Raw genomic sequence first — 13,288 nt, forward strand, 5'->3', positions numbered from 1 at the left:
GCATCTGTTGTAGTGTTAACTCCAGTAATACCTTTACCTCTTCTGTAATGACAAGTCCTTAGGATTTGTCATCAATGACTACTTTTCAGAAAATTGTTACGCGATACGCGATATAACTGCTTATCAATAAGGTATATATTTTATTAAAAAAAAGGTGTAAAAAAGAAAAAAAAAAAATTTTGCCCAATCAATTACTGTCCACCTACTTTGGTGTAATCAAATCTTAATATAAAACCAGCATAAAGATACAGCTGTTATATTTCACCAAGACACTTTTCCACACCAAAAGCACTAAGACAAGATTACTGTTGAATCCAATGTTAATTCCTGCCATAACTTGCATCACATCCATTAGTGCAAAATTTGGGATTTTTTTATTTGTCACATCTCTGTGATATACCTCTTATCATTATGATTTTGTTTTCCATCAAAATCATGACTTCCCCAACATGCGAGATACAGCTTTGATGTTTTGGTATTTAAACATTTTCATCTTGTTCAAACATGCTTAAAATAGCTATATTTCACTTCCAATCACTCTGTATCCTTATCAAATGGGTAAATAAGACATAAGACATAAGACATTTTTTTACCCCAATGGTTTATTTGAAAATGACATTTATTCTTTTACGGCATATTTTCTCATGGGATAAAGACTGTTCTTCCTGATCTGCTTTCTTGTCTTCAAAGCAAGTTCAGAAGCGGTGAGCTTACGACGAATAGCACGTGTCTTCTTTTGGCGAAGATCCTTGGGCTTGTACCGCTTTGTCCTGTAATATTTCCTCAAGTTTTCTTTTTGTGTTTGATGGATGACGGTCAACACACGGGCAATAGACTTGCGGACAATATGACTGAAAGAATTAAGAGTACAAAGAAACTCATTAAAACAATGCAAATTACAAGTACAAGGCATTTTGCCCTCTCTACCTCATTTTCTCTGACCACTTAATGTCAAATTAGTCACTATTGACAACCACCACATACCTGATGTGTTCAAATGCTTAGAAAAAAAGAGCAGGCCCCACTTGTAGAAAACATCTCAACTTGAGATTTCCTCAAATCGAGATTTTCCTCAGCTGATATCTCCTCTAAAACGGCTTGTATAAAATTTTCTCAACGAACATGAGGAATGCATCGGCTAGGATGTCCTGAAATTCCTTGAGGAATTTTCATACAAGATATTTTCAAGGAGAAATCTCAAGTTGAGATGTTTTATACAAGTGGGGCCTGTCTGATAATGAACATGCTCTCTTCCTCAGTATTTCATAAATGTAATGGAATTGATATTTAGGCCAAAGTTTATTTCAATGTTGTCTTGCAGTTTGTTTTAATGCTTGATTATAATGTGTTCTACATTTACTATTTCACTATATCACTGCATAAAAATTTCAACCAAACACTTGTTCAGATGGTAAAACAATCATCATGATCAACAGAAATATCAGTCCTATCGATCCAGTGTTTAAAATCTTCATAGATTATCTGATACTAGTTTACATCACTTATTTCTGTTGTCATGATGATCACATCCTACATTTGATGCCAGATGTTAAAATGTTACTGCTTATGCACAAGAGGATACGTACAAGACAGTATGCTTGAACACTTTTGGGAATACCATTTGGTCATATAAAGCACAAATCATTATTGACAACCACCACATATCTGACGTGTTCAAATGCTTAGAAAAAAACAGAGCAGGCCCCACTTGTATAAAACATCTCAACTTGAGATTTCCTCAGCTGATATCTCCTCAAAAACGGCTTGTATAAAATTTTCTCAACAAACAGGAGGAATGCATCGGCTAGGATGTCCTGAAATACCTTGAGGAATTTTCATACAAGATATTTTCAAGGAGATATTAGCTGAGGAAAATCTCGACTTGAGGAAATCTCAAGTTGAGATGTTTTATACAAGTGGGGCCTGCCTGATAATGAACATGCTCTCTTCCTCAGTATTTCATAAATGTAATGGAATTGATATTTAGGCCAAACTTTATTTCAATGTTGTCTTGCGGTTTGTTTTAATGCCTGATTATAATGTCTTCTACATTTACTATTTCACTATATCACTGCATAAAAATTTCAACCAAACACTTGTTCAGATGGTAAAACAATCATCATGATCAACAGAAATATCAGTCCTATCGATCCAGTGTTTAAAATCTTCATAGATTATCTGATACTAGTTTACATCACTTATTTCTGTTGTCATGATGATCACATCCTACATTTGAAGCCAGATGTTAAAATGTTATTGCTTATGCACAAGAGGATACGTACAAGACCATATGCTTGAACACTTTTGGGAATACCATTTGGTCATATAAAGCACTCAAGCTGGCTACTGCCATGGATATCAGCAAGAAAGGTTCTTTTTCCAATTTTCGTTTCAAATATGTGAAATTATCATATTCTTGGGTTAATGTAACTTACAGTACTTACATTTTAGATAGCTTTGATGCAGCTCCACCAGTCACCTTGGCAACCCTCAGGGTAGCAAGCTCCTATAAAGAATTCATAAATTACACTTAGAAAAATGTTTTATGTAGTCATAGCAGTTCCTAACTAGTTCAGTGTTTTCTTCAGAAGTAAGAGCAGTACAAAGGATCATGGGAGATCAAATCCTCTACAGAAAATAATGCAAAGTAGGTTCAGCATCAAGTTTGTTCTAATGAACACTTGCTTAACCTTTGCTTGCTCAAATATTCAATTAATAGAAACCAAAGTGTTCGTTTGTGAGATTATAGAGAGTTTACTTAGGACATGCTTCAGTCTGAGAGACGTCCATCTTCTTTATGAATCTGAGTTGCATTATCACTTTTAAGTTTGCTCTTTGCAATGTTGGCTCTTAAATGTTTTGCTTTAGAAAATGCATATTCACTGTTTAAAACTATGCCTTTTATTTTCAAATTAGCAACTATTCAAAGCAGCTTACACAAGACTGTCGTGTACAAATTTTGTTGACAATAGATCATTTTTCCTTTCAATCAAGTGTTTTGTCAAAAAATATCAATGTCAAAAGTAAAAAAAAAATTTGTCACACAAAAATAAAGTTATATTTTTGTATCATAAATAAATACGCTCACCATGGTAAGAAAGAACTCAAAAATATAGCAAACGATTATCACTAGCATTCCTACATTTCTTGTATGTTTAAATTTAGGTTGGCATGATATTCTCAATTATTTACTGCACAAGTTATTTAAGTTGAGAAGAGTTTTGTCCCTTCCTTCTTTTTCAAAAATTCTTTTAATTTTTTATACACAGGGATTTACCTCCTATTTTAAAACTGCGGGTCCGAGGGACTGCTAGCCAAACAATTTGCGAGTCCATGAAAGAAAAATCGGAGTCCACATATTTAACTTGTTTTTGCTAATAAATAATTAATTTCAGTTTCAATCATTTTGTTTTATTCATTGATCTTCAAGTTCAAAACAAAACTGATAACTTAGCAAGTTTTTCTGATACATTTAAACAGCTGTTATCAATGTTGGTCTTTCATTAAGTACATTTACTACAGTAGACTCTTCTAAATCCGAGTGATTGCAAGTCTTCAATTTTTCCACACATGTACAGTGTACAAAAATTAAGATGTTATGGTTGTCTATAAACCTGTCGTCAAGGTTACTTATCAGTTTATCAATGTATCGCTCTCCGAGATCTGTGAATGTCCGTCTCGGTTGATTAGCAACAACAATATCAAGTTCCTTGTACTTCGACTTTTTGGCCTGGTCGAGTCTTTAAGTCATTAATAGTTTCTTATTTGACTGCACACTATGTTTAATTTCCTACAAGCTGACTTGTCGAAATATCAATGAACAAAGCTGTCGGCAAGAGAAACAGTCTGGCAGCCAAGAACTGGAAAAGTTCAATGGCTTTTGGACTTCTGTCATCAACATCAAGCCAGCCATTAGCAAAATAACAATTATGATTGGTACCCATGTGGAAGAATGTCTCATTTTTATTTATTATTAAACTTTTATAGGATTTCCATTTTCCAGCTTATCATTTTAGTATAACCAAATGCTAGGTTACTAAGACAACATATTTTGAATAGCAATTGAAAATACTTTTAAGTCAAATAACCTCAAAATATTTCATCCAAATGAAAATAAAAGAATGCTATATATTGGGTCCATTCTCTTATTAAAATATTGATTTCATGTCCATTACCTCCCATTTCGCTAAAGTTACATTATTTGATATATGAACCAACCGATCGCCAAAGACGGCAATGACAGGTCCATTCTCTGAAATATAATTGATTTAAGCCCAGTTTCTCTCCATTTCCGTACATCAACATTAGCAAAAGTCGGATTGTGAATTGCAAATTTTTGAAAATTAGAATACTTCTTGTAAAAATAAATATAATTTTTTCACATACAAACCCACCAGGTCACTAAATAAGGCAATGCTAGGTTCATTCTCTTTAAATTCAACCAGTTCAAGCCCCGTTTTTCTCCATTAGAGTAAATAAATCCACTTGAGGAAATGACATGATTTTGACATATAAACCAATTAAGAAGGTAATGCCAGGACCATTCCCTTCAAACACAGCCGATTTAAGTCTTGATTTCCACCATTTCAGTAAATACCCCAACCCCACAACACTTGTCAACTGCAATCAGTCCGAAAGTATTGCACCGGCAGTCCAATTCATTACTGGGAATAAGGTTATTTTGTTTTCCAAAATAAATACTTTGTAGTTCTGATTAAATGACAATATTTTTTTCATTTGTTTTGGTATATCTTTTTAAATACAAATTTAATTCAATGCATCGCACTTTCAGTCCATTATTTAATGTATAATAATGTTGAAGTCAGTAACAAGTATTATCAAGTGATTTACTCCCCATCGACGTTAATCATTAGTTTATTCATACTCACGTTTTTTAGCTCATCGAGCTGTTTCATCAAATCTTCCTTCTTCTTACCCCGGAGTTCCTTCGCCTTAACCTTTGCCTAAAATATTAAACAATAGTAGGATTATGACAACATGCTGTATAAGTAGCAGCGTCTTTCAAGAGAAAAAAAGTTTATCTTCATTCTGATCAGATCATTTCTGGTTATCATGCGTCGTCAGTTTACACATCTGCAATCACAGAACAGATTAACGGACGGTTTAATGCATCTTTTACCTTATTCTAGGATGGCATTTTTTTCTCTTTTTTTTAACGGGTAGTTTGTAAACACCTTACATTTAGATACTCGTTAGATATCGACTTCAGCAGACGAAAAATATTATTCCGATACTTTCAAAATCAATTTAAAGAAAAGCGAGAAATAATGGAGGTAAATGAGTTGATTGTACGAATAAGGATGTAATACTTTATTCAACTTCAATGAAAAAAATGTCAAAGAAGAATTAGAACTCAGGATGTTTGAAGATTAATAGTGGCGAAATTTTCATACCATGGTGGCAAATGTAATGTGTATAGAAAAGGACGGAAGTGAAGTTTACCTCAATCTATATCGACATCCGGTAGGAATATGCCATGCTGAAAATTAAAATTTTCTGACTTCGTGGAAACAGAGTTACTTAATTACTTTGATTAATAAGTCCACAATAATTGCCATATTAACAACTTAAAGTTTTGATTGCATTTTTACGGACACTTTCTTCTATGGTAAGAGCCGGAAGTTTATTTCATTTCCGGGGTGTGGGGTAGCCATCCAGAGCGAGACGAAAGAGCAGAAAAATGTCGAAAAACACCGGTGCTAGTAAATTCAGAAAAGTGAATGTCGACCAGTTCGACGAAGATCAATACATAGATGAAGATGAAGATCAGGAAGCTGAAATTGGTCCCAATGAAGGAGAAATTAACGCATTACTCGCTCAATATCCTTTCTGAAGATATATTCTGACAATCACAACTGTTTCGTATCACTTCCTTGTGATTGCCTATGAAAGAGACATGCACTCCTGAACATAATGCCTATTTATTGTTGCCAAACTTAGTATGGGTCTAGGACAAAAAGTAAAAAAGCAAAGATTAAAGTGATTTCGGCTATTTTTAGTTACAAATCCATACCGTATATAATATATATAGGCTATTTTGCGAATTCTACACACATTTTTGGTTTTCCCCGGCCTGTTCGTGTAGTGTTCGGTTCGTTTTCTGAGATTTGCTTTGCAATCTTCAGCCTTCAGTGAAGTTCATGTAATTCTAAACTATAGGTTTTTTTTTCACCGTTGTAATAAACAGGATGGTAAATTTCTTTGGTTGGAGAGAATGCATTGGAACTCCCAACGCAGGCATTCTCTCTACTAGAAAGATAAATATCATCTCATTATTCAGACAAGTTTGTGTAATGGAATGTAAAGGGGATATAGGAGACTGCTAATATTTCTTTGTAAAGCTACTGCAAATAAATAATTCTCAAGTTTTTTTTTTGACAAATTCCTTTATGAAAGGGCAAGGTCAGACCAGGGTTTAAATCTAAGATCTTCTGAACTGTAGACAGTTGCTCTACCAATTGAACTTCCTGCTAGCTGGTGATCAACCTGGTCCAATTCCGTCACATTCATCCCTCTTTTCACTCAGTGTTCGTCCTGAAGACATAATTATTTACTACTCAGGTTCAGCTATCTATTTGTCAAGCATTCACCTAAACCTAACAATAGGCATGAAATATACACCCTGCCACAATAGGAAGGGAATATGCACAGCCAGACTGGGATTTGAACCGAGGACTGTTCAAACTAGACATTTCTCCAACTTTTCTCTAAGTCTTTGCACCAAAGACACAACTGTATACAGCCCTGGTTTGGGTAATCTGAATTATTCTGATGTATTTTCAGGTTTATAGCTCGCCTGGCCCGAAAGCCAAAGTGAGCTTATGCATGCTTTGAGGCAGCGTCCGGCATCAACTTTTTCCTTTAAACAACTTTTTCTTAATAACCAATGGACCAAATGTTTTGATATTTTGTTGGTATGTTCCCAGGATGAAGCTCGACAAAGTTTGTGAAAAGAAATGGGATTGACTTATATTCAAGGTCACAGGGGTCAACTTTGTTAAAACCTTTCAACAACTTCTTCTCATGAACTATAAAGCCTAGAGGCATAATGTTCGGCTGGTATATAGATACCATGTAAGCGCTGCAGACCCATTGGTACTCTTTTTTTATGTTATGTCGGGAGATGATGAACTACAGACTGATATGAAAATGTACATTAAGATCCAATCTGGAGAATAATTGGTTACATAATTTGATGTTATGAACTCAATAGTATATTTCATTATATTTAAATCAAGAGGGCGATGTGTGGATTTTGTGTCACATGAAAAGGTTGTAGTGATCCTAACTGAGGTTTCCATAGAAAAAATTGAGTTTCCTTAAGTCCATCAATTTTGAACCAGTAGAGTATATTATATACATGTAGTAAATATAGAAATCAGAAGTGTAGTTACATTAGTAATTATATGTTGATACAATAGTCTTGTTTATATTTCCAATTATTTCCCTTAATGTTGATTACATCCAAGCAGAGAGAGGCATTGGTGGCAGCACTAAAAAACCCTCCAATTGGGTGTAAAAACCAGGCACTGAAGGTAATTGTATGGAAACTAAGATTTGGGACATGTATTCCAGTCCCAGACTCTAACAAGACTCACCATCTGAAAACCAGCTTTATGTTTAAGTAATCCAACTCATGAAATTTTCAAAACTATCTTGGATTCACTGTCTTTAATATGTGTAATTTCTATAAAAATCTATGCAAATCCAGCCAAGACATACAAGGCATCTTTATGGTTTTTATTTGCATTACATGCATTGAGGATCATTGGAGTCAAAGGAAAAATCATGTCAGATATAGACTTAGAAATCGCCTCTGAAAAGTCTAGTTAGAGTCCAATGTTGATGGTAAAGTATAGCATATGCATAGTGTTTTAAGTTTAGGATATAGAAAGATAAGAATACATAGGAGGATCTCTCCACCTTGTAGGAACACCAAGTTTTAATGAAGGGATTTAATCATAAAGTCCCTTTACCAGAATAGGCATAATAAATATACTACAGGTACCATTATGAAATGAACATTGTTAAGGACTGAATATATATATATATAATATCTAGGAGACTCTTGAATCTAGATACTCTACATTATTGGAGAGGTGCAAACTGAGAGCAGATCTGACCTATTCTCTTACAGACATTTCTTTGCAACTTGACAATATACATACAGAATCAAAGTAACATTTTTTCATGGAACATCTACAATTTTTTTGCTTTTTTTTTCCAGGACAAGACAACAAATCTTGTGGTGCGAGTGTTGCAATCATTCAAGAATAATGAGATCGAAGGCTGTGTGAAGGCATTGGACTCAAAATCTATTGATATTCTTATGAAATATATTTACAAAGGATTTGAATTCCCCACAGATAATAGTAGTGCTACCCTTCTTGGCTGGCATGATAAAGTAAGTACAAGTGTATGTTACTGTTAATATTTACATTGTATTTGACAGGAATATAAAGATGGCCTAGCTAAACAATGGAGTTTCATTTTAGAACTCCAACAAATGTGGAGGTTTACAACATTTCTTAACTCTGGTGAGTGGCCATGTTTATGCTAGATGACAATGGTCTGTATCTAGGAGGGTGTCTCAACACTCCCTAACCGTAGGTTTCTCAGGAAGCTGAGAAATGGACTGGTTTCTGTCGTCATGGCTCTAATTACTATGGATGACATGCAACAGATCTCTTGCGTAAGTTCGGTGAAGTAGCCACCAGCTACCATAAGGAATCTCCACCAAAACTCTGCTTCAAAATGACCCAAGCTATTCACAGGGAATTGATTATAAATCAGGCAAATATTTGCACTTCATAGTGATATTATCAAACTGTTGTTCTTAAGTAAGAAATGCAGCCATACACACATCTCGTGTGATATTGTCTGTTGTCTCGTATCCCTTACATTTCTATACTTAGGCCAATGTGATACCCAAACAAGCCTTAGAATCCTTGTTATGATAACACATGTATACATATATCTGTAATGAATTTGTCAAACTGCTGATGAACTGCCAAGATCAGGTTAATAGTGTGAAAGATATAATCATAGACATAGAATGGGTTACCAACAAATCTACAGTCAGCGGACATCAGACAAATAAAGAATATATTGTTATATCTGTTGCTTCATGTTGTAGTAATTTATTTCATAATTTGAGTAATTATTTCTGAAATTTGAAACTGAGACTGTAAAATGACAGCTTTAAGAGGTAGTTTTTACAAAGTTCATAGGTGGAAAATTATAGCATTCATTAGCTATCCCTTCATGTAATTACTTGATTTTTGAGTAGAAGAATATGCCCAATAATGAAGTAAAGAAATTCTGAACTTTTGGTAAGGTAAGGGATTATACTCTAACCAATATTCATATCATCTTGTCTGTAGCGCAAGTGTTTATATAATTTGGATATCGTTGTAGAAAATCAAGTGATGAACAGTAACATTACTGGTCTTACACAAACAATTTCTTTTGCCGAAGGAAAAAAACCATTACATGTATTCATTTATGGCTTGATTATTTAAACACACTAAATATTTTGTTAACTTCTATTAAAAGACTTATTCTTTCTGAATTCCAGGTTTTTGCCAGAGCTGGGCAAGGTAGTATTATACGAGTACTTACAGACAAGAAACGCCTGTGATGATATGTAAATTGGATAAAAAAAAAAAAACATCTGGTGCAATTCAGTAAAAATTCCAAGACTTTCGTAGCTGTAAGATTTAACCATGATGATGCTGTTTATTGCCGTTATACTGTGTAGTGCCCACTTCTGCTGCATTATGCGAGACCGGCAGTGCTATTGGTGATATGTAGCATAGTTGGGACTGACAGCTTAATGAGTACATGGATGTAGGCAAATATCAATTGTCATATCGTAAAATTCTCTGAAAATTAGTTATCGTTTGTCAGAGCTGCTGGATACAAGTCATCATCGCAGTAAGCGAGAGAGGCTTTTCATATTTATACTGTACCGTTTCTTCTGATTTACATTAGTATTACCATAATCCCTGCCCAAATAGATTATCATAATTGATTCATTCCAAGGGAAACTTATGCGTAATCATCTGTATGTCGCTTCAAGGGATGTTATCATTTATCAAATTCTAGAAAGCAGGAAAGAAATGTTTTAATTGAAAGCTGTTACAAATTAAGGAATTGTATATGTTGAATGAGTGCTCAGTATATAAGTTGTACATATTTTCGCATCATCAGTCACTGGTTGATGATATTTTGAAGTTATCAAGTCAAAAATTTCTTTTTGTAAGGAGGAGTGTGGGAATTCATGAAGTGTGCTGTTGTTTTATACGTCAAGCTCTGAGGTATATCATCAGAAAGCTGAAAAAAGCAGCTACTACAGAGTGCATTTTGGACTTTTTTTCTGACATGTTAATACTGAGGTAACAACCTAACAGAATTTTATTACCAGTACTATCATTAATCAACCAATGAAGTATTTTATGTTTTCTTTCTCTTGTGATAAAGCTGATTTATACTAGTACCATTCTGATATAAAAAGTTTTCACTTGTATAGAACAGGTTGTTTACAAGACAATCTGTATTCTGGAAAGTATGATAACTATTTGAAGAGAAATGTGTACAAGTCTTAGCTATATATTGTGTAACTAATGTATGAAGATATACAAATATGTAATAAAATATTAAATTTAATACTAGTCTGATGTTATTGTCATTTTGTTTGATCACAGTTTCAACAGTATTAAATCAATTGCATATTTACACTGAAATCCCACAGAGTTAAGTGTGGTGTTGATGCATTTGAGAACATTACAAGATGCAAACATTTTAATGATGTTATATTGTAAAGGAAGATTATCAAAGTTTACACCAATTATACAAATATTTACAACAGCTAATATTGGGTAATATTTTTAACTTAATAATAAATAGCTTCTCAAAGATTGCCAGGCGATAAACCAAGATGGTACTTAAGAACTGGCCACCCATATCATTATTGAATTTTGTGTATAAGATAGCTTTCAGGTCAATAGCAAGGAGAATAAAACAAGTTTTAGATAAGTTAACAAGTCGGGATCAAACAGGATTTATTTCGGGCCAATACATAAGGGAAAATACAATATAAAAGATTAGTTTATGATATGCAGTATGTTGGAGATAGAACATTCCGAGTATGTTACTAATGCTAGATTTTGAACAGGCTTTTGACTCTTGTCTCATGGAAATTTATTACTGAAGTCTTAAAGTATTTTAATATTGGTTCTACTGGGTTAAATTGTTCCACACTTAGGTTAGTTCTACAATTACTCAGGGAGGGAATTTGTCTTGTTTTCTACTTATAAAAAGAGGTTGTCGTCAAGGCGACCCAGTCGCACCATTTATATTTATTGTGTGTGTAGAAATGTTAGGTACTAGGATAAGATATAACAAAAATATTAAGCGTATAGGTGTAAACAGCATTCAAATTTTAATCACTCGGTACACAGACAATACATCTCTGATTTTAGATGGAAAAGAAGTCACTTATGGAATCTATCATCATCATTAACCAGTTTTTAGATTATCCAGGCGTTTCATTAATCCTTACCCAAGGGTGAGGTCTGGCTGTCCAGTCGAGAATGAAGTCTCCCTCTCCGTGTTTGGCGATGCGGTGGATTAGTGTCACCTATGCCTCGGGATGTACAATCTCGTTTCACTAGGCCATCCCTGGTCAGTTTTGGTCTACCCAAGGCCCGATTACAAGTGACATTTAGGGTACGGATCTTTGATATCCTTCATTCACTGTGTTCTACATGGCCAATCCATCTCAACCTGCTAGTCTGGGGAATTTCTGAGATATCTTTGATGATCAAAGAATTAAATACTTTTGCAAATATTTCTGGTTAAAAAACTTAATATAGACAAAACACAGGTGGTTTGAATAGGAAGTGAAATATTTAGTGAAAACACATTTCTGCCAGAGGTAAACTTGCAATGGGAAAATAGTAGATTTATTCTTTTAGGAATAGAATTTAGTGTAAACCTACATGAGGTCCGAAATTTAAATTTGATAAGAAATTTATTAAAATTAAGATTATTGTGAAGGGGAATTTAAAATGGTGAATGTGAGATCTTTCATTGAATCTTGAAGACTGGGATGGATGAGATTAATACATCATCAGGTTAATGGCAAGTAATTTTGAAATCTTATGTTAATTTACACATGTTGTCTAACTGTTGAAGTGATTACATCAAAGTTTGTTTACTTAGATGTGATAAAAAGTTTTGGGAAGATGTACTTCAAACTTGGACAAAACTGAATCTCACAGATGTGGTAAGGTATATGTAGGAAAACATGTCTTGAAAACACCATTATGGTTTAATAAAAATCTGATGGTAGGGAATGATAGGATATTTTACAAAACGTGTTATGATAAAGGTATTACCATGTAAATGACTTTATAAAAAACATTGATAATCTCACCATTTATCCTCAAGAAGAATTTAGACTATTATACCAACTTAACACTAACTTTCTTAAATATCATGGTATATTATCTGCGGTAAGAAAATATTTATCTACGATCAATCACGATTATATTTGTTATCGCCTGGTATCTGTCAATGTTGAATTATTTATAAAAAAAACCAAAGGGTCAAACGACTTGTATAACTCTCTCATCAAAAAATATTCTATTCCTGCTTGTCAGAAATTAAAATAAAGTGTGGCAAAGACATCAAAACCAACAGGACTGAAAAATTAAAAAATGTTGTTGACTTCTGACAAGATGATCATAAGATAGCAGTAACCTGGTATAGGTAAGTGTATAATGAAAAGCAACACAACAGGACCTGCATATAAAATTTATTCATATATGTGTCAACATTTTTATCACAATTCCATGTTTAAGTCACGATGGAAATATTGTATTCACATATTTAAATCCTCAAATCACACTAAACACGTCCAAAGAAGAAATCAAGAGTATTGTTTTTGATTGCACAATACTCTTTTGTAGATTTTGCAGATAACCATTTTAATACATTGTTCAGACAAACCTGCAAGGTACTTGAAAGCCAAGATATTTTTGCTGCTGGTGTTATCTGAAATAATGTCCTTCTAAAGCATTAAAACTAAATAAACACTAAGTGATGGACACCAACTTATTCCTTAAATATTAAGTTGGTATGAATTCATGGTAAATTCATTTATCAAGATAGCAGTTACTCTGTGCATTCTGGTATATCTAGGTGCCTGTTTACTGTTTAGATTAATTCAATAGAAAAGCCAATGCCCTGGGGTATTCTATAG

General features: G+C 33.7%; 2 protein-coding genes across 2 annotated transcripts; one reads left to right on the plus strand and one right to left on the minus strand.

The window, feature by feature from the left end:
- Positions 1-582: 582 nt before the first annotated feature.
- Positions 583-5,445, minus strand: LOC132554415 (large ribosomal subunit protein uL29-like). The gene is made up of 4 exons (XM_060218734.1): positions 5,415-5,445; positions 4,890-4,964; positions 2,445-2,506; positions 583-851 (listed from the first exon to the last, which is right to left on the minus strand). The coding sequence occupies exons 1-4, from the start codon at positions 5,415-5,417 to the stop codon at positions 620-622; spliced, it is 372 nt and encodes a 123-aa protein (XP_060074717.1). The 5' UTR covers positions 5,418-5,445; the 3' UTR covers positions 583-619.
- A 222-nt stretch (positions 5,446-5,667) lies between these two features.
- Positions 5,668-10,694, plus strand: LOC132554407 (actin-related protein 2/3 complex subunit 5-A-like). Its single transcript, XM_060218722.1, has 4 exons — positions 5,668-5,841; positions 7,484-7,556; positions 8,249-8,425; positions 9,599-10,694. The coding sequence occupies exons 1-4, from the start codon at positions 5,702-5,704 to the stop codon at positions 9,659-9,661; spliced, it is 453 nt and encodes a 150-aa protein (XP_060074705.1). The 5' UTR covers positions 5,668-5,701; the 3' UTR covers positions 9,662-10,694.
- Positions 10,695-13,288: the final 2,594 nt, after the last annotated feature.

Source organism: Ylistrum balloti, unplaced genomic scaffold (genome assembly GCF_031769215.1).
Source record: "Ylistrum balloti isolate Yb309-2 unplaced genomic scaffold, AGI_CSIRO_Ybal_v1 Utg370402, whole genome shotgun sequence".
NCBI classification, from domain to species: Eukaryota; Metazoa; Mollusca; class Bivalvia; order Pectinida; family Pectinidae; genus Ylistrum; species Ylistrum balloti.

Bases quoted from the DNA above. Each gene is read 5' to 3' on its own strand.
- LOC132554415 (XM_060218734.1), bottom strand. The intron at 2,507-4,889 runs GTGAGTATGAAT...AATTCTTTATAG, and splicing joins AGCTCGATGAGCTAAAAAAC to GAGCTTGCTACCCTGAGGGT. The intron at 852-2,444 runs GTAAGTACTGTA...TAATTCTTTCAG, and splicing joins GCATCAAAGCTATCTAAAAT to TCATATTGTCCGCAAGTCTA.
- LOC132554407 (XM_060218722.1), top strand. From the start codon at position 5,702: ATGTCGAAAAACACCGGTGCTAGTAAATTCAGAAAAGTGAATGTCGAC. The intron at 5,842-7,483 runs ATATCCTTTCTG...AATGTTGATTAC, and splicing joins ATTAACGCATTACTCGCTCA to ATCCAAGCAGAGAGAGGCAT. The intron at 8,426-9,598 runs GTAAGTACAAGT...TCTGAATTCCAG, and splicing joins TTCTTGGCTGGCATGATAAA to GTTTTTGCCAGAGCTGGGCA.